At 41.2% G+C, this 20,382-nt stretch overlaps 1 protein-coding gene across 1 annotated transcript in view; it reads left to right on the plus strand.

Moving 5' to 3' along the window:
* Window positions 1-20,382, plus strand: part of L1CAM (L1 cell adhesion molecule) — a 182,362-nt gene that overhangs the window by 142,740 nt on the left and 19,240 nt on the right. The window contains exons 12-23 of the mRNA XM_040406138.1: window positions 1,174-1,340; window positions 2,598-2,757; window positions 2,950-3,074; window positions 3,692-3,793; window positions 3,916-4,113; window positions 4,213-4,283; window positions 12,004-12,226; window positions 13,278-13,393; window positions 14,430-14,610; window positions 15,971-16,093; window positions 16,454-16,630; window positions 19,562-19,681. Coding sequence (XP_040262072.1) covers window positions 1,174-1,340; window positions 2,598-2,757; window positions 2,950-3,074; window positions 3,692-3,793; window positions 3,916-4,113; window positions 4,213-4,283; window positions 12,004-12,226; window positions 13,278-13,393; window positions 14,430-14,610; window positions 15,971-16,093; window positions 16,454-16,630; window positions 19,562-19,681 — 1,763 coding nt within the window. The remainder of the gene's footprint in view (window positions 1-1,173; window positions 1,341-2,597; window positions 2,758-2,949; window positions 3,075-3,691; window positions 3,794-3,915; window positions 4,114-4,212; window positions 4,284-12,003; window positions 12,227-13,277; window positions 13,394-14,429; window positions 14,611-15,970; window positions 16,094-16,453; window positions 16,631-19,561; window positions 19,682-20,382) is intronic.

The raw sequence follows: 20,382 nt of genomic DNA on the forward strand, positions 1-20,382 counted from the left end.
ACTGCCGATTTAGACCGTTGTGTTTCACTAGTTCTGGTTAGCCTTGTGCGTTCGTGAGAAGTAGGGAGCAGATGGAAGGGAATATGACTGAAGGATCTGCGACGGGCTTCTCACCAGGAGCGATCGGGTGCCATTGTTTAGGAATGCCAAGTGGTGATGCGGCCCTAATAGTTTGTGTCACGGTGCTCCTACCTGGATACTGTCGCTCCCCAGTGTTAGGCTCCGCAGCAACAAAGGAGTTGTAGTTGGTGAAGTAAGTAGAGTGCAGACTTGGTAAAGTTCAATGGATTTTACTTGAATAAACTTACAATAAACTTAAGTCATCCAAGCAATGTTTGATCTTTCTCTAGGCTCCAGCATGCTAAGGGTAAACTGGCAGGTAAACTTGCTTTATCTCTCTGTTGCTGTGCTAATCTCTCGCTTCAGTTTAGTTCCTATCGACTTCAGTTACTGTTTCTTATGAGAGTGAGGTATCCTGTGACCCATTTTTCGGGGTAGGGGTCTTTGGCTCTGTTTTGCCTCTCAGAGGTACCAGGTCCTTTCATATCAGGAGTGGGATACTTTCTGAACTACTTTCTCAAAGTTCCTGCAGCAGTGAGGGGAAACGCTCCCTCACCACACCATGCTGCTACAGTCTCTCGCACAACTCTCAACTCCACTTCTCATTTCCTCCACTCTTGACTAGCTATAGCTTCCTACAACCCCTTCCTTGGTAGGAAGCAGGACTAGCCCACTTCTTGGAATGGCAAGTTCCATTCTATCTAAAGGTACTCTCTGCCACATACACTGCCACCTGCTGGACAATCAGGCACATTACATGTAATAACAGTTGCATAACAATATTATTAAGGACCTGGAAATAAATACACAAAATACATAACACTCTGTGCTAGCCATTAGAGACAGTAGCTAGATGTAAGAATGGTAGTACTCCATCTGGGGTACTACAGATCAGACTACAAAGCATTTGTTTGTAGTCTGTAACCATGGAGACACAAAGGTCTATATAAGAGATGTGGACACAAACCAGGATGACGTTTTAAATCAAGTATTTCATTTCATGCATTAGGAGGAAAATAATGGTTGGGAAGACAGACTTAGCCTTTAATTGACATTATAAGCTGTGTGGACTGGGTCTTTGTTGATCTTTCCTCTATAACCATATATTTGCAGGTATGACAAGGATATGAGATCTGTGGTAATGAAGAACAGCTTCAACATCCTCACTAATGGCACCATGGAAATCACAAAAGTAACTAGTGAAGATGAAGGAATTTACTACTGTACAGCCTCAAACAGCCAGGGCAACATGACCATATCTGCATATTTAGATGTTAGAAGTAAGTTAGAAACCACCATCACCACCTTTAAGATGAGAAAGTTCAAGACATGAAATTCCTCTGAATATTTTGGTCTCTACTTGTCCATTGTTTACTCCCTTATTTTGTGTAGTCTTCAGTTTTTAGCTGCCCCATCCATTCTTCCATCATCTACTGACCATTAACTGCTCCTCACCCCTGAGACACAATGGGTGATAGGTCCCTCCTCTGCTAAGCCACATAGTGCCTAATATGTCTGCTATGACGGTAGTCTAGAGCAGAATTTATGACAGTGTTTAGAAGGATTGTCCAGGATTAGAGTCATAAAACTGAAATTCTCCTTCTCATGTAACTCTTAATCAGGCTGTCGATGTTTAGTTTTTAGCTTTTAATCGAATCCTCTAAAGACATACCACCAGAGGAATCAAAGACCTAAGTAAATGGACTTTTCAGTTCTGACACTTCAGATAGCTGCCAGGCAAATAATAGTTTAGTTATCTCTCCCCAGGGGTGCACCACTAATGAGGCCAGGTGAGGTGATCGCCTCAGGCAGCACCAGGTAGGGGCAAGAGGGGGGCAGCGGAAGGGCCACGGGCAATGAGCGTCTTCATTGTGGCAAAGGGGTTAGGTTAAGAAATTATCATTAGGGGGGGGGGGCGCTGTTTCAGTTTTCGCCTCAGGCAGCAGAATGGCTAGGTGCACCCCTGTCTCTCACGACTACCTATGCACATGCACACGAGGCTTGTCCAAGCTTGACCACGTTGTGAATGGGCAGAAGGAAGTAAGCTGTTCCCAGACACCCTGATGGTGGCTTTTTCCTTGAGCACAAAAGGATCAGGTGATTGAAATCCTAATGCCCTATTCTTCTCTTCCCCAACATCTGCTATTGGGGAGGAGTTGGGAAGCCTCCATAAACATTAGATGGTTTGCCGGTCCCACTGAAATCGGCAGTTTGGTCGACATCAATCATTTGTATATGGCCAGCCTTAGATTTGAATGTTCATGTTATGTGCAGAATTGAGGCTGGGAAATAAATTAATTCAGGCACCATGCATGAGCATCTTGCTTGTCTACTCATGTGTTCACCAAGACCTGGACGCATGAAGTTATGTTGAAATTTACCAGGGATGAATTACAGGGAGGGCAAATGGGGTAATTGCCCAGGTGCCACCACATGCCACAGCCTCTGAAAAAGGTTTTACGTGTACCTCCAGCAATATAAAAGTTTCAAGTTACATTGCCTGATCAACTTACATTGACTTTTTTTTCTTTTCACAGATGCTACTCAGATAATCACTCCACCAGAGACCCAGCGGGTGCGAAAGGGGGGCAAAGCAACTTTTCAGTGTATACCATTATTTGATCCCAGAATGGAGGATAAAACAGTGGAATGGAAAAAGGACGGCGTGGACATTACAGAACATGCTGATAATGACAAGTAAGGAGGACTGTGATAGGAGGGTTATGTAGTATTGTATGCATTTTGGCTCACATCTGCTTATAATATGGATATGGTTCCATGTAGAAAAAGTGATGTCCAAAAGATCAAATCAGAATGTTATGCTGAAAATAGGCTTTTTGTTTTGCTTTTGCTACCATGGTCCTAATGAATTTTATTTTATCTTCACAGATACTTTATTGAAGATTTCTCTTTGAGTATAGCCAATGTTCAAGAAGATGACCAGGAGATATATACTTGTGTGGCCCGCAGTGAACTTGATGTAGTAGAGAAAAATGCATCTCTTATGATGATTGGTTAGTACTTAGTATGTAGAAGTAATTTAAGAAGAAATCCAACCATGACCATATAGACATGTCAGATGAGCTGGGGACATTTAATGGTAGAAACATCTCAGTGGTGCTGAATAGCTTGGAGAGCTGAAAAGATCACTGCTACCTATTCATTGGGGAACAGTATACATTCACAGGCCCTAAATGATGTCATCTTCTGATATGTTTCTAAGGCCTTGCGAAATGAGCTTGGCTGGGTTTTCCAACAGGGTAACATCTTTAGTCATCATGCCCATGCCAGAGCCATGTGCAGGAGACTGTGGGAGGCAAATGACCATTGCATCCATTGGGTAATGTCACTAATAAAAAGTGGAAGTATAGGTAGGTACAGTACAGCCCTATAGAAATCCATTGGTGCCATAATCTGGCCACGTGCTCGAGGTCTAAATGTGTTTCCTGCCTTTCTCCATCCACTACTTCAATGAATAAAACAACAACTATAGCAGTCTGAAAAAGCTTTCTAGGAAACATTTTTTTCGGTTTCATGGTCCACCACTGGATTTTGTTTGTTGCAGCAGTCTATACTGGCCCACTGTATCCTTCTGAACAAGTTTCAATCGTGTTGATTTATTTTTGTGCAGATCTTCCAGAACCAGCTTATGACTTGGAGCTTTCAGACCCTCAGGACACAAGTGTCATTCTCACCTGGATCCCAGGAAAAGATAATAACAGTCCTATTGATGGTAAAATCCACCACCAGAAATTGCCTTTGCCAGATTTGCTTTAAAATAATAATAGTATAATAAACATTTTGAAAAAGTGTGTCCTTCTTGGCTGTAACCTCAAGCTCATTATTGTAATCTAGAGTTCATCATAGAGTTTGAAGAAGACAACTTTGAGCCTGGAATATGGCATGAGCTAACCCGGGTGGATGGAGATGAAAACACAGCCCGTCTGACTCTCTCTCCCTATGTTAACTACCAGTTCCGAGTCATTGCTGTAAATGAGCTAGGTCCAAGCAATGGAAGTAAGCCATCAGATCGTATCAAGACCCCTGAAGCAGGTGATAACAAAAGTAGAGGGACCTGGAAAATGAATGAATAAAAATCTTAAAACACTATAGTAACTTTCAAAAATGTTTTGTTTACTATTTTCATCATAGCCCCTTTGAAGAATCCCATCGATGTCCGAGGTGAAGGCACAGAGCCAGACAACATGAAGATCACTTGGAAGGTAAATCAGGATCTTCCCACTGGAAGATAGTAAAAATTGATCTGAGTCCTAGTTGGATTTGAAAGCTACTTTTTTCAAAAACATTTACAAGATTCCATATTATCAGGCCAGTTCTGTAGTTCTGTGTAATGTGTTCTAGACTATTGGAATTCCAAAACAGGAGGCAAACATGGATTTTTCACATGATGGACACTAACAGTGCCCAACTAACCCCATGGACTTCAATGGCTCTTCTTGGTGTTCATTATTTTACAACAAATTGTGCTTATTTAACCCTTTCAGGACCGGGCCATTTTTTCACCTTTCTGCCCAGGCCATTTTTAGCAAATCTGACATGTGTCACTTTATGTGGTGATAACTTTAACCTGTTACGGACACAGGGCGTGATGTCCTGGTACTTAAGGACACAGGGCGTACCTGTACGCCCTGTGTATTTCCGATAACCGGCGGGCGGTGATCGGAACCCGGTGCCTGCTCAAACGATTAAGCAGGCACCTTGGCTAAATGCGAGGGGGGGGGTCCCGTCACCCCCCCGTGTCGGCGCAAACCGCAGGTGAATTCAAATTGCGGCTTTTACCTTATGCGATGGCGGTGATCGGAGGTGCCATCGGGTCCCCATGCGGCTGTAGGGGGGACCCGATGGCATGGAAGGCAGCGCGATGCCTTCCTTAGGCATCGGCGCTGCCTTCCGGTGACGAGCCTATGAGATCCATCTCCCTGGATCTCACAGGCCGGAAGCTGTATGAGTAATACACACAGTATTACTCCTACAGCCAATGCATTCCAATACAGAAGTATTGGAATGCATTGTAAAAGGGATTAGACCCCCAAAAGTTGAAGTCCCAGAGTGGTACAAAAAAAAGTTTAAAAAAAGTAGAAAAAATAAAGTTTCACCCCCCCAAAAATTAAAAGTTTCAAGTAAAAATAAACAAAAACGTCATTTTTCCCAAATAAAGTTAAAAAAAATTGGTAAAAAATAGGAAAAAAAAAGTAGACATATTAGGTATCGCCACGTCCGTATCGACCGGATCTATAAAAATATCACATGTCCTAACCCCTCAGGTGAACACCGTATAAATTTTTCTTAAAAAGGTGTAAAAAAAGTAGTACCAATAAAACCATCATCTTATCCCGCAAAAAATGAGACCCTACCTAAGATAATCGCCCAAAAACTGAAAAAACTATGGCTCTCAGACTATGGAGACACTAAAACATGATTTTTTTTGTTTCAAAAATGAAATCATTGTGTAAAACTTACATAAATAAAAAAAAGGTATACATATTAGAGATCGTCGCGTCCGTGACAACCTGCTCTATAAAAATACCACATGATCTAACCTGTCAGATGAATGTTGTAAACAACAAAAAAAAAATGGTGTCAAAACAGCTATTTCTTGTTACCTTGCCTCACCAAAAATCATATGTACCCTAAACTAGTACCAACAAAACTTCCACCCTATCCCGTAGTTTCTAAAATGGGGTAAATTTTTGGGAGTTTCTACTCTAGGGGTGCATCAGGGGGGCTTCAAATGGGACATGGTGTCAAAAAAACAGTCCAGCAAAATCTGCCTTCCAAAAACCATATGGCATTCCTTTCCTTTTGCGCCCTGCTGTGTGCCCGTACAGCAGTTTACGACCACATATGGGTTTCTGTTAGCTGTTAACCCTTGCTTTATAACTGGAAAAAAAATATTAAAATGGAAAATCTGCCAAAAAAGTGAAATTTTGAAATTGTATCTCCATTTTCCATTCATTATTGTGGAACACCTAAAGGGTGAACGACGTTTGTAAAATCAGTTTTAAATACCTTGAGGGGTGTAGTTTCTAGAATGGGGTCATTTTTGGGTGGTTTCTATTATGTAAGCCTCACAAAGTGACTTCAGACCTGTACTGGTCCTTAAAAGTTGGTTTTTGAAAATTTCTGAGAAATTTCAAGATTTACTTCTAAACTTCTAAGCCTTGTAACGTCACCCAAAAATAAAATGTCATTCCCAAAATGATCCTAACATGAAGTAGACATATGGGGAATGTAAAGTAATAACTATTTTTGTAGGTATTACTATGTATTATAGAAGTAGAGAAAATGAAACTTGGAAATTTCCTAATTTTTCCAAATTTTTAGCAAATTTGGTATTTTTTATAAATAAAAAAGATTTTTTTTTTACTCCATTTTACCAGTGTCATGAAGTACAATATGTGAAGAAAACAACTATCTCAGAATGGCCTGGATAAGTAAAAGCATTTTAAAGTTATCACTACTTAAAGTGACACTGGTCATATTTGCAAAAAATGGCCTGGTCATTAAGGTGAAATAAGGCTGTGTCCTTAAAGAGTTAAAACACTTTTACTTATCCAAGCCATTCTGAGATTGTTTTCTTGACACATATTGTACTTCATGACAGTGATAAAATTGAGTCAAAAAATGTCATTTTTATTTATAAAAAATATACCAAATTTACCAAAAATTTTGAATAATTTTCAAATTCTCAAATTTCTAATTCTCTACTTTTATAATAGATAATAATACCTCCAAAAAATTCTCCATATGTCTACTTCATGTTTGGATCATTTTGAAAATTACATTTTATTTTTGGGGGACATTAGAAGGCTTAGAAGTTTAGAAGTAAATCTAAAAAATTTTAAGAACATTTCCAAACCCCAATTTATTCAGGACCAGTTCAGTTATGAAGTCACTTTCTGGGGCTTACATATTAGAAACCACCTATAAATCACCCCATGTTAGAAACTACACCCCTCAAGCTATTCAAAACGGATTTTACAAACTTTGTTAACCCTTTAGGTGAACCACGAGAATTAAATGAAAATGGGAATAAAATTTCAAAAATTCCCTTTTTTTTGCAATTTTTTAATTTGAATCAAGGGTTAACAGCCCAAAAAAACCTCAAAATCTATTACCCTGAATCTGCAGTTTACAGAAACACCCTATGTGTGCTCAAAAACTGATGTATGGGCGCACAGCATGCTTCAGAGTGGAAGAAGTACCATATGGCTTTTGGATAGCGCATTTAGGTAATTGGGAGCTATGTCGCATATGAAGACACCCTGAGGTACCCCTACAATGGAAACCCCCAAAAAGTGACCCCATTCCGGAAACTACACCGTGAGGTACCCCTAGAGTGGAAACCCCCAAAAAGTTTTCCCATTCTGGAAACTACACCCCTCAAGGAATATTTCAAGGTGTGTAGTGAGCACTATGACCCATTGAGCGTTTCACAGAATTAGGAAACGCTTGGCTGTGAAAATGAAAAATTAAATTTGTTTCCAGAAAAAGTTGCTTTACACCCACATTTTTCACTTTCACAAGGGGTAACAGGACAAAATGCACCCCATATGTTGTTCACCATTCCCCCCTGAATACGCCAACACCCCATATATGCTCAAAAAAATGATGTATGGGTGCATGGCAGGGCTCCTCTAGAGTCAAACAGCTAAATATGGATTTTGCTGACCTGAATTGGCAGACATGTATTTTAGGTGCCATGTCGCATTAAATAAATTCCTTAGTTCCCCAGAAATTAAAAACCCCAACAAGTGACCCCATTTCGGAAAGAGCACCCTTGTACGAACATTTTAAATGGGAAGACAGAAATACTTGTGAAAGCATTTCAAACCACATATTTGTGAAAAAAAAATATTACTAGCAGACCCCAATTTTTTCCCACAAGGGGTTAAATTATAAAATGCACCCCAGGTTGTGTTCCCCATTTTCTCCCCATTCAGGAAACACCCCATATGTGCTTGTATCCTGCTGTATGGGCGCACAGCAGGCAAATGGCAATATATGGATTTTGCTGACAGGCCTGAATTGGTAGACATGGATTTTAGGTGCCATGTTGCATTAAATAAATTTACTGAGGTCCTCAGAAATGAAAAACCCCAATAAGTGACCCCATTTCGGAAAGAGTACCCCCGTACGAACATTTTAAGTGGTGGAAAGGGTACTTTTTTTTTAGCAAACAGGTGTCTCACAGAAGGCAGAAATACTAGAGAAAGGATTTCAAAGCATACATTTGTAAAAATAGAAAATTACTAGCAAACCCCAATTTTTCACTTTCACAAGGGGTTAAAGGAGAAAATGCACCCCAGTATATGTTCCCCATTTTCTCCCCTTTTCTTCAAACACCCCATATGTGCTTGTAGCCTCCTGTATTGGTGCACAGCAGGTCTCTAGAAGCAAAGTGCAAAAACAGTTTTTTGCAGGCCTGAATAAACAGACATGGATTTTAGGTGCCATGTCGCATTTATAAAATTCCTGAGGTCCATAGAAATTAAAAAACCCCAAGAAGTGACCCCTTTTTGGAAAGTGCAGCCCCATACGAAAATTTTAAGGGGTGGAAAGGGCACGGTTGTCTCACAGAAAAAAATATGTAGTGGTTGTTGGAAAGTGGATATGCAAGCGAGGTGGACTAAGTCAGAGATATAAAGTGGAAGTATTACAGGGAACATAAAGGATGAAATTAAATTAATACTCCATGGATGAGTGGTAGATTCTGAAGCACTCCTGCATGCGCAGGCCAGGTTTTTCAGGGCCGGTTTCACAGTGGTAAATGGTGTCTTTTCTTATCCCCCTTTTGTAACACATCCTGCATCTTTTTTGGGTCCTTCCCTTCCTTGCTGTCTGGGGGACTTGACCTGGAAAATGTTGCCCTGGTAAAACACGGGCACCGTAACTTCCTGAAGTACTTGGACCCTCCCCGGCCTGGGTTTGAAAAATTAGGGTCTTGATTACCACCTATTGGAACTGAAGGAAAGTTTCTCTGTGGCCTGCAGAATTAAATAGCACGTACGCATTGCACATTGCCATCTGTACAATGTGTACGGCCAGTTTTTTGTATTACTCTTTTGTTTTTCGTGTGGCACTGTAGGGCTTCATAAGTTGATCTGCAAGATCCACCCCTCCCATGTGCTTATTGTAGTCCAGGATGCAAACTGGTTTGGGGTAGTGGTTGTGGTACCACGTACAGGGGCAGGGGAGCTGGCGTTAGTGTGAATGTTGGTCAGTACAAGGACGTCCCTCTTGTAATTAACCACCAGCATGTTCTCATGGAGGAGAGCCCTGCTTTCACCCATTCTCAGTGGTTGCCCTACCAAGGATCTAGGGAGGCCTCTCTGATTTTTGCGCATTGTGCCGCAAGCCACAGTACCTCTGGCAGTTAGGGACCTGAATAGGGGTATGCTGGTATAATAGTTATCCACATAGAGGTGGTAACCCTTATCCAGCAGTGGGTGCAGTAAGTCCCACACAATCTTTCCACTGACTCCTAGGATGGGGGGGCATTCTGGGGGTTCTATGCGGGAATCTCTCCCTTCATAAACTCGGAATTTGTGGGTGTACCCAGAGCTACTCTCACAAAGTTTGTATATTTTTATGCCATACCTTGCCCTTTTGCTAGGCAGGTACTGGCGGAATCTAATCCTCCCTTTGAACAGTAATAGGGACTCATCTACACATACATTCTTATCTGCAAACTTGGTGTTAAAGTGGTCAAGGACGGGCCTAACCTTGAAGACACAGTTAAATATTAGGTTGTTTTGGGGTGGGCACTGTGTATTGTCGTTGTAGTGTAGGAATTTCCGAATTGAATCAAATCGATTCCGGGTCATGGTCTGACTGTAAATTGGAGTCTGGTAGAAAATGCCCAAACTCCAATATTGTCTGACGTTTGGCTTCTTTACTACGCCAATATGCAGCACGAGTCCCCAAAATGTCATCACCTCCGCTGCACTTACTGGGGTCCAACCTAGGGGTCTAGAATATGGTTCTGGGAAATAAATTGCTGGGCATATAAATTTGTTTGGGTCACCATCCAATTTATAAAATCTTCTGAGAAAAAGATTTTGAAATAATCTATTTCTGTAAAGTCAATTTGGATTCCAGAGTGTCCCCCTCTGGTGGACTGCCTCCTCTGCTACCCTGGGGCTCCTTCCAGAGGGTCCCTCATCAGTGGATGATGATGATGATGAGGGAGTAGAGAAATAGAGGAAAGTGGCATCCTCTTCTCCCTCACTGGCAGAGTCAGTATCGGAGGCAAGCATGGCGTATTCCTCTTCAGCTGAGTATACTCTTTGGGATGGACGGGCCATTTTTATTTTATTGGGGAGTAATGTGTGAAATGTGTAAACCTATAAATTTGAAATTAAATTTAGAAGAAAAGTTGTAAATTTTTATTTTTTTTTCTGCAATTTTTTTTATTTTAAACAAAAAAAGTCTTTGCTGCACAAAAAAAGTATTTTCTGCAAAAAAAACACAAACTTGCGGTGCAAACTGAGCAGACACAATCAGTAATGGACACTACTGATTGGTGCTCAGTGGTTGCAAAATGCATGTACGCAGATGGTGCGTTCGTGCAAAAACCTAAACTCACACTAACTGAAATTTATATATATACTGTATATCTTTTACTAACTACCACTAACTGCAGGTCTTTTTTTACACTAAAAAAATAAAAAAATAACCTCAAAAATGTGCAGATGCTACGGAGCACACTACTGATCGGTGCTCTGCAACACACACGCACACAGATCATGCAGGCGTGTGTGCAAAAACTGTAGTATAAAAATTCACTACAGTGAACACTGGCTAAAAATTTAACATATCTATATATATATAGAAATATAGAACTCTATATTGTGGCAATGTGATGGGTGCAGTAAAGTCCCGGGGAAGCATGAAAAAGGGGTGTTGTTTGCACCAGAAGCATGTCACCAAGGGGCCTGGCCTTGGTGGAGTAAAATCCCTAGATATAGGTGGCCACTTAGTTAGTTGGTGGACACCAAGATAGTTAGCTTAGCTGGCTCCAGCTAGTCCAGGGCGGGCTTTTACTGGGAACAAGCAATGTGCAGGGTGGGTGCCTGTTCCCCATGCTCCAGTCTGGGATTTTGGAATATGCCCATGTCCAGGGATGCTATTTAATCCTGTTGCTGGACTTGGGTGTGGCTTCCAGTCTGGGAAAGGAGCAGGCTGTGTTGAGGCCTGTGGGAGCCGGGGCCCTCTAACACTGTGTGTGGGGTAAACACTGTTGATGTGTTTTGGGGAGCTGGGTGGTAGACCCAGACCCAGATCCCGATAGAGAGGGAAAGACTGTTTAGTCAGTGGCCAGATGGCTGAGGATTTATGTTTTTGATTTATCTTTTGGTTGCTGTTTTGTGCTGATGTGCTTGAAAATAAAGCATCGTTTGGACTTCAATCTGGTGTCTGGCGAAGATATCTGTGAGAATGACTCTGAAAAGGAGCTAACCCCCCACAATTGGCTGAGCGTTAAGGGGTTAATAGGACACACATTAACTATATGAATTGTGGACTCCTAGGCTTGACAAACCCTTTAAATAATTTTTTACATTTCTGTGTTTTCCAAAAGTAACATAACTGAAGGTACCAACTATATTTTTTGAGTCCATTGATAGCAGCTATTTCATACAAAAAGTGCAATCCATATTTGGACAGTCAATGGTGAACCTGAATGCCCCCACTGTGTACTTATTTAGGCTTTAATAAGCCAAAGACCACAGTCCGTGATCATTGGGCATCATAGTGCACTCAAAATAGTAAGTAGAAGCACATAAAAGAATACTAGATCTATCAACAGCAGCTTGCGGACAGTTTCCAGGTAGCAAAATATGAAAAGAGCAAAAAGTACTGATTATTTGCATTTATACACCCTATATTCATTATACATAACCAAACATAATTTTTTTATAGCCTATGAGAGGAATTGACTGGAACGGGCCTGGATTTGCATACATTGTCAAGTGGAGGCGACAGAATCAAAATGAACCGTGGAAGGAAAAGATGGTCACAGAGAATTTTTTGTTTGTGGAGAAGACCAAGACATTTGTACCCTACGACATCAAAGTCCAGTCTGTGAATGACCTCGGCAAGGGTCCAGAGCCTAGACTTGTCACTGGCTACTCGGGAGAAGACGGTAAGTGTCCGCCATCTTCCCCTGCAATGTACAATGTGAAATACAGGGGATAAATAGCAAATGCACAAATGAAAGCTATAAAATGGATAAGCAAGAACAGACATAACAGTCGTGCATTAAAAAAAACAAAAAAACTTGAAATATGCCTTTAAAGGGGTTGTCTGGGTTTTTTCATATGGATGGCCTATCCTCAGCATGAGTCATCAATATGAGATTGGTGGGTGTCCAACTCTCAGTACCCCTGTCGATCAGATGTTTGAGAAAGCCATGGCACTCATCAGAGCCCTGGTGAGCACCGTGGCCTCCTCAAAGGTTGCCAAGCAAAGTGCCATACATTGTATAGTGGCTGTGCTAGGTATTGCAGCTCAGTCCCCTTAATTGGTACTGAGCTGTAGCTAGGCCATGTGACCGATGGACATAACGTTACGGGCCTAGGAAGAGACCTAAGCACTCACAGAGCTCCTGGTCCTCTTGATACGGCGGATCGGGAGGAGTGCCAGGAGTCAACTCACCACCGATCAGATACTGATGACCTATCCTGAGCATAAACCATGAATATCAAAATCCCATTGTGATTATTTCTGGCCAAGAGGGCTCTCTGCCCTCAAAACCTGTTATGGAATAATATCTATTTTTAGACTCACCCACTTTCAAGTCCATGAACGACCGGGCTAAAACCAGGGTTCCTTTTTTCTACACAAACTTGTTCAAAAGCCCAGAGAACTCAGTTAAGGGGTGTCATTAAGTATAGTCCTTTCAGATCAGATGATTCCTGGAGAGCATATCAGTGGAGGAAGCAATGTATAGATGTAATTTATGCTTTGTTTGCAGTTCTTCTCTCTGGCTAAGTTGAGTAAGAGACTCCGTTCCTTCTGTAATATCTATATCTCCCACCTGGCCATGCCTATCTCTTACCGGTAACTCTTGGTATCTCCTACCAAGCCAACTATTTTAACAGCCACCATCATAAACCATTCTGAGTTTTTTTTTTTATGTTCCACGAGATGTAAATATTCAATGACCTTCTAATGGGTTTCCACTCACTTTGTAGTGCCCACTATTATCCCTGAAAACATTGGATTAGAGGCTTTAAATGATAGCACCATCAAAGTGGCATGGCTACCGGTGCAGAAGGAGGGATTGAATGGAAGACTAAAGGGATTTGTGGTAAGTAAAAGGACTTGGAGGTAACCTATTGCTTCATAAACCAGTTGACATTTCATGGTGACATGTCAGAAGATTTGATCTGTGAAGGTCTGAGTGCTGAGACCTTCACCGATCGTAGAAATGAAGGAGTGGAAGTACTCCTGTGAGTGACATGCTCCTTTGGCCGTGATGGTGGCTGTGGTTGGCTCTCCTTAGAGAGTCATGCATGTGGTGCATGGGCATATACTCTCTATGGATCCATACACCAAACGTTCAACTCTCCAAGGAGAGCTGTGTCAAGCCAATCACGTTGGAAGGGCATGGCACTCAACTAATCATTTGTGCTCTTCTTTCAGCAACCAGTGGGGCGCTCAGAATTCAGAGCCCCCGGTGATCAAAACTTCTGACATGTCACCATGACATGTTTAATAAAGCAAAACTTACTATAAACTCTAAAGAACACCTGTCAGCAGGATCTACCCTGTTGAACCAGACATACTGCCTGGTAGGGTTGTTTTCCTGCGGCTTAAAATAATACCTGTCTTGTGAAAAACGGTTGCATTGCAGGAAAAAAAAAATCCTGTTATTCTTTATGCAAATGAGGGCTTAAGTTCTCCAAGGAGCATCACCAGCACTGAAAAGGTGAGGTGCACCTATCGTGAAGATATCTGTGAAAGGTATTTGGTCCATGTGTCCGTTTTTGCTCTCCGTGTGTCATCCTTATTCCAAAGACACTGCTAGACTGAAAATTACCTTCCAGAGCATCTCTTACCATTGGTCCATGAAAACCACTGACAGAACACAGATGCCATCCTAAGTGGTTTTCACGGACCCATAGACTGGACACATCAATGGACGTGTTTAGTCCACATCATGGACCAAAGTAGCGCAAAGTCTCTGTGCTTTTTCTACTGATCTAAGCTCAGTGAAAAATCACTGATATTTAAATAAACACATTAAAATCAGTCAGTACGTGTGCCGTCTGTGGAGAACCAGTACCATGTGTGTACATGTTGCTTTATCCCATGTTCTTTAAGCTGTGATCATGTCCTTATAGGTCCGATATGTTGTTCAAAATGAAAAGCATAAAAGCAAGTTAACCGTGCATGGAAACGTTACCCATACATCCATCAATGGTCTGAAGCCTTTCACCAACTATTCAGTGACTGTCCATGTACTTAATGGAAAAGACGAGGGCCCTGAAAGTGAGACACAGACGATTCGAACAGAGGAGGGAGGTAAGTTCACAGGCACAGAATATAGGATATCTATAATACAATAAGTCAAGCATATATAGCTCCCTAACACTCAGTGGAGCGGAGAAAAATGCATGGTAGGGACAATACTATGGATGGCAATACAATATGGAGCTATTATGACTAGTACTAGTGCATAGGTACATGTGGGTAGTGCAGAGGATGGGAGTGGTGGTGGGTCTGGCTGAGGAGGGGGCACCCTTTTTTCCCTCGTGGCACGCCCTGATTCTCAGGCTCCTGCCTAATGGTAGCGAGGGTGCCCTTGATGTTAGGTGTTTGGATGGGTGCAAGGCAGAGCGTGCAGGGTGCAATGGCCGATGTATGGTGAAGCATCTCTCTTTACTGTAGTGCAAAATAGAAGTCGAACTATAGCAAAACACAGTTCTAACTGTTACACAGTGCAGTTCTCTCCCAGATAGAAGTATATGAATTTAGGCAAGGATGGGAGTTATGGCCCTCCTTCCAATCTAGCTTGCCAAATTCTCTCTCAGTAGAATGTATGGCTGGCAAATTATGCCTATAGTGCTCAATGCAGCATACAGGTTGAACAATATGACTGGCTTAGTTGTTCCTTAAGTGTTTAGGACATCTTAACTGTAATCCCTCCATGGCAGTAAAGTCTGCGTTGCCCTCAGTATCGGTTACCTTAATGACCCCCATGCCTAGCCATGCAGATTCCAAGCTCTCCAATTCTCTCCTTTATCTTTTTCTCCTTCTCTCCCTTATAGTTCTTCCTGTAGATTTTGCAACAATCACACAGAGATCTGTTAGTCTCCGAATCCTGGTCAGTGCGCCCTGACTCTCCTAGAACAATCTAGTGCTAAGGGTGTAGCCAGTGACCACCTAGAAACCTCCTGCAAAGGGCTGTGGCAGAGTTACTATCATACAGAGCTATTCTGGGAGGATACAAGGCATTAACAATACATAACATGGCAATATATAGCATAACATGACATTACATAACATGAAAGAAAAAAACATTTGCTCTGGGGTACTGTAGTAACAGTATGCAGATGATACTATTGTATGATCACTGGCTTGTTCTGCATTTATAGGCACTATATACTGTTTGCTGATATATTTCTACTTCTAATTTATGGCCATTTACATTACTGTATAAATATTGCTATGACTGATATTATTCTATGTGCATAGTTCTTTGGCAAGCATGATGGTATGAACATTAATACGTTATCGGCAGTATTGGTGGGGCACAAATATGGGCTCATCCCTACTATTTTCTGACCATGTGCCTGTTGGTGCCAGCTCTAATACAGGGTGGTATTACCCAACATCAGCACTTGAACATCTTAATTCCTTAATTTTTTGGGTGTTTTTACAGTTCCATCACCACCCAGCGGCCTTCGTTTTGAACGCCTTTCTGACACCTCTTTGGCACTATTTTGGGGGCCACCTGAACATCCCAATGGAATCATAACAGGCTATAAAATTTCTCACGATCTAGGTAAGCTCTCATTTTGATGATCAGTGTGTCACAGTTCATGCTACTACTTCATGCATACCTGAAGAGTAATTCCAGTCACAGATTATGTCAATACTGCAAATCTCCTGAGAGGTAATCCTACTAGATGCGAAAATTTCAGCGACCCCATCCATCGCTGGATAATGAACAATGTATCCTGATTTATACTGCCTCCATTAAAGAAGAGTTGCCTCTAAAGAAAACATTGGAGAGGTCATATTAAAGGGGTTGTGAGGAGCTCTGAGTTCCATCTTATAACAACTTACAATTAGTAATAGATACTGTATTAACCAATTGACATGATTTTGTTACTTACTCGACATTACTTGTGTCTCCTCTCAGTGAGAAAGGATCACACCAACTCATTTCTGCTACAAACAATTGATGACCCGGCTCAGCAGACCTGGACGTTCCACAACATGAGCAACAAAGATACTTACAAGTTCTATGTCTATGCCAAGAACTCTGCAAGAGAAAGTCTTCCTGCCAAGATAGTAGGCAGCACAATGAAAGATCTAGGTGAGAAAGATGGAGGACTTTGAAAGTGTTGTGAGAGTAATTACCATATGTTGCTTAAGATATATCTCTGGTATATTAAATGTACAGTACAGACCAAAAGTTTGGACACACCTTCTCATTTAAAGAGTTTTCTTTATTTTCATGACTATGAAGGCATCAAAACTATGAATTAACACGTGTAAGAGCTACTAAACTAGTACATGGATTGCAGGATAAAACTTACCAGGAAAGATAAAAGGACCTTAACATGTATAGCTTGGAAGAAAGACGAGACAGAGGGGATATGATAGAAACTTTTAAATACATAAAGGGAATCAACAAGGTAAAAGAGGAGAGAATATTTAAAAGAAGAAAAACTGCTACAAGAGGACATTAGTTTTAAATTAGAGGGGCAAAGATTTAAAAGTAATATCAGGAAGTATTACTTTACTGAGAGAGAAGTGGATGCATGGAATAGCCTTCCTGCAGAAGTGGTAGCTGCAAATACAGTGAAGGAGTTTAAGCATGCATGGGATAGGCATAAGGCCATCCTTCATATAAGATAGGGCCAGGGGCTATCCATAGTATTCAGTATATTGGGCCGACTAGATGGGCCAAATGATTCTTATCTGCCGACACATTCTATGTTTCTATGTTTCAGTCTTCTTGGGTATGATGCCATAAGTTTTGGACACCTGGATTTGGGGATTTTCTGCCAATTTTCTCTGAAGACCCTTATAAGCTCTGTCAGATTGAATGGGGACTGTCAGTGGGAAGCCATATTCAGGTCTCTCTAGAGATTTTCAGTTGGGTTCAAGTCACAGAGTTGCCCCTAAGCCACTCCTGTGTTTTGGCTGTGTGTTTAGGATCAGTGTTTTGTTAGAGAGTAAACCTTTGCCCAGTCTGAGGTCTAAAGCACTCTGGTTCAGGTTTTAATTAAGAATACCTCTGTAGTTTGCTCCATTCAGCTTGCCCTCAATCCTGACCAGTCTCCCTGTGCAGCCACTGAAAACATCCCACAGCATGATGCTACCACCACCATGCGTCATTTTAGGGATGGTATTCTGCAGGTGATGAGCAGTGCCTGGTTTCCTCCAGACATGACGCTTAGAATTGAAGCCAGAAAGTTCAATCTTGGTTTCATCAGACCAGATAATCTTGCTTCTCACAGTCTGAAAATCTTTTAGGTGCATTTTTGAAAACTCCAGGACTTTCATGTGTCTTTTACTGAAGTGAGGCTTCTTTCTGGCTACTCTACCCTAAAGGCCACTGTGCTCTTGGGAACTTTCAGAACATCTAAAAGGTGATAAAGAGAAATGAGAGGCCCCCAGAGCTAACTTTCAAATGTTATAGCAAAGGGTCTGAATACTTATGTCCATGTGTGAAATTTTTCCTTTTTAATACATTTGCAAAAATGTCTAAAATTCTGTTTTCACTCTCATTAAGGAGGTGTAGAATGATGGGGAAAAACTTTTTTCATTTTAGCACAAACCCACAACATAACAAAATATGAAAAAAGTGAAAGGGTCTGAAGACTTTCTGAATGCACTGTATATAAAGTATATATTATTGAAAATACTTATAGAGGTTCTCCATATCTATTCTTGGCCTAATCACTGTATCAGACATGGACCACCAGCAGGGGCCTAACTACCATAGCGGCAGACCCTGCGACTGCTATGGGGCCCAGTCTTAGTTGGGATTATCTCTTCTACTAGGTGAGAACTTGGTCAGGACTCTACCCTCCAAAGAAACAACTTTTAGCAAATGAGGCAGTGGAAAAAAGGGTAATCGAAAAAGGGTTTAATCGGAAACCCTTCTGTCCTGTGTAGGGGGCCTGGTTTGATCCTTGCAATGGGGCCCTTACTTCTCTATGTACGCCACTGACCACCAGGCAGTTGTAGCCGTCATGGCAGAACACCACATGGACATGCAAGTCTACACGGTTTTCAAATTTATTGCAAAACTACATGGGCATTATAAATGAACAATCAATTGACAAAAATGTTTTAAACAGTTAATTTAAAAACAGTGCAGACTAGTACATCACTACATAGGCTCCAACTTCAGTAAAGGGAAAGCTAGGTTTATATGGGATGCACTTAATTAATGCCAGTTGGAAGTTAAAGTATAGCCTTTGCTTGTTTTGTGTGAATGGGTTATTTTCATGATATGTATCCCTTTTAGGAAGAGTTCACATGTCTGTTTCAATTTCCGTTCTTCTGATCCGTCTGCATCAGTTATGCATACGGATCAGAAGAACGCAAAATGAAATGGTGATGTGAACTACCCCTTACTTTAAAAGGTAAGGCAGTATGATTTATGTGTATTTTTTAAATTTATTTTAAACGCAAATATGTCCCTTTTAGAGCGAATGCACACAACAGATTTTGCTGCATAAATTCCTGCAACTGTCTCATTCATCAAAGGAATATCCAATGGATATGCAATAAATATCTGGTAGATGCGGGGCCCACCTCTTGGACTGGTACCTACACTATCTTTAGAATGGACCCCATCTGGCCTGGATGCCACAGTCAGAGGTGGTCATAGAAACGCTGAACAATCTATGCTATGCCTATTCACTTGTACCGTATGTGAGCTGTGGAAGCAGTATAGCACAGCCCGCTTGACTATTTCCATAGATCTGACCACCTCTGGTCACCGCATCAGATCTTGGTACGTACTAAGATGGGAACACCTGGGTAAGATCTTAGTTGAACAACTTCAATTCACAATATCCGAATTGAGAATTGGGGGCTACTTGACCCTTAGATAGCTGTATTTTGTTCCCTAATTTTCCTACTGTTTTACTCTAGTTTTGTGTTTTGCTCAAAATAAATATGAGCATTGACTGACAAATCTAAATGAAGTAAAAATATGATGGTGAGAACACCCACGCCCCAACATTTAGACTATCTTGATTATTATTTTATTCTGTTTTGTCTTTAGAATTTCCACCAGTTCTGAACATTACAGTTTCGAGGACAGCCAAGTGTATCACCATAAAATGGAGACCATTGGAGGGACAGAGAAATGTTGAACTCAAAGTACAGATGAAGAACAAGAGCAGTAAGTGAAAACAAAAGAGAAAGACAAGAGAGAAACAAACATGAGTCCTAGAAAATTTTCAGCCCAATTGGAACACTTTTGCTTTGGGCTGAATTTATTTGCACCCGAGTCAAATTTCAATAAATTTGCTCTAGTCACCATACACCACTGAGCCTTCCTATGAGAATCCCTTTGAAAGGACCTTTTGCCCACAAGCAGTGACTGCCTTGTCGTAAGTGATGCCATGCAGTGCAAGGGAATGAACCTCGTAAGGTGGATATTTAGTGCATGACTGATTTGATTTTTCTTGAAGATTTTTTTATATTTTGTGTTTGATTTTACCAAAATTTGAAGAAGGTATATGAACATCACAGAAGTTGCTCCCAACTTGAGTCCCGCTTTATGCGAAGTAAGTTGCCAGAGCTTCTCTTGGTTGTAGTAGTGGCATTATATGAAATAAAAGTTTGGTCTACTTTTTTTTTTTTAAATAAAAAAACAGCTCTGCTCTTACCTATAGGCTCTGTCTGGTATAGCCGCTTGGTCCCAGTTAAATGGACTTGAGCTTCACTTCCAGATAGAGCCATGGGACACAAGTAGTATTGTTTCTCTAAAAAACAGACCATTTTTCTAGTTAAGTTGAGAGGAGTCTGTCAGCAGTTTTGACCATGCTAAACTGCTGACAGCACTAGATAGGGGCTGGGGAGAGCAGGTGAACCTTACCT

This window comes from Bufo bufo, chromosome 8 (genome assembly GCF_905171765.1).
Source record: "Bufo bufo chromosome 8, aBufBuf1.1, whole genome shotgun sequence".
Taxonomy (NCBI): Eukaryota; Metazoa; Chordata; class Amphibia; order Anura; family Bufonidae; genus Bufo; species Bufo bufo.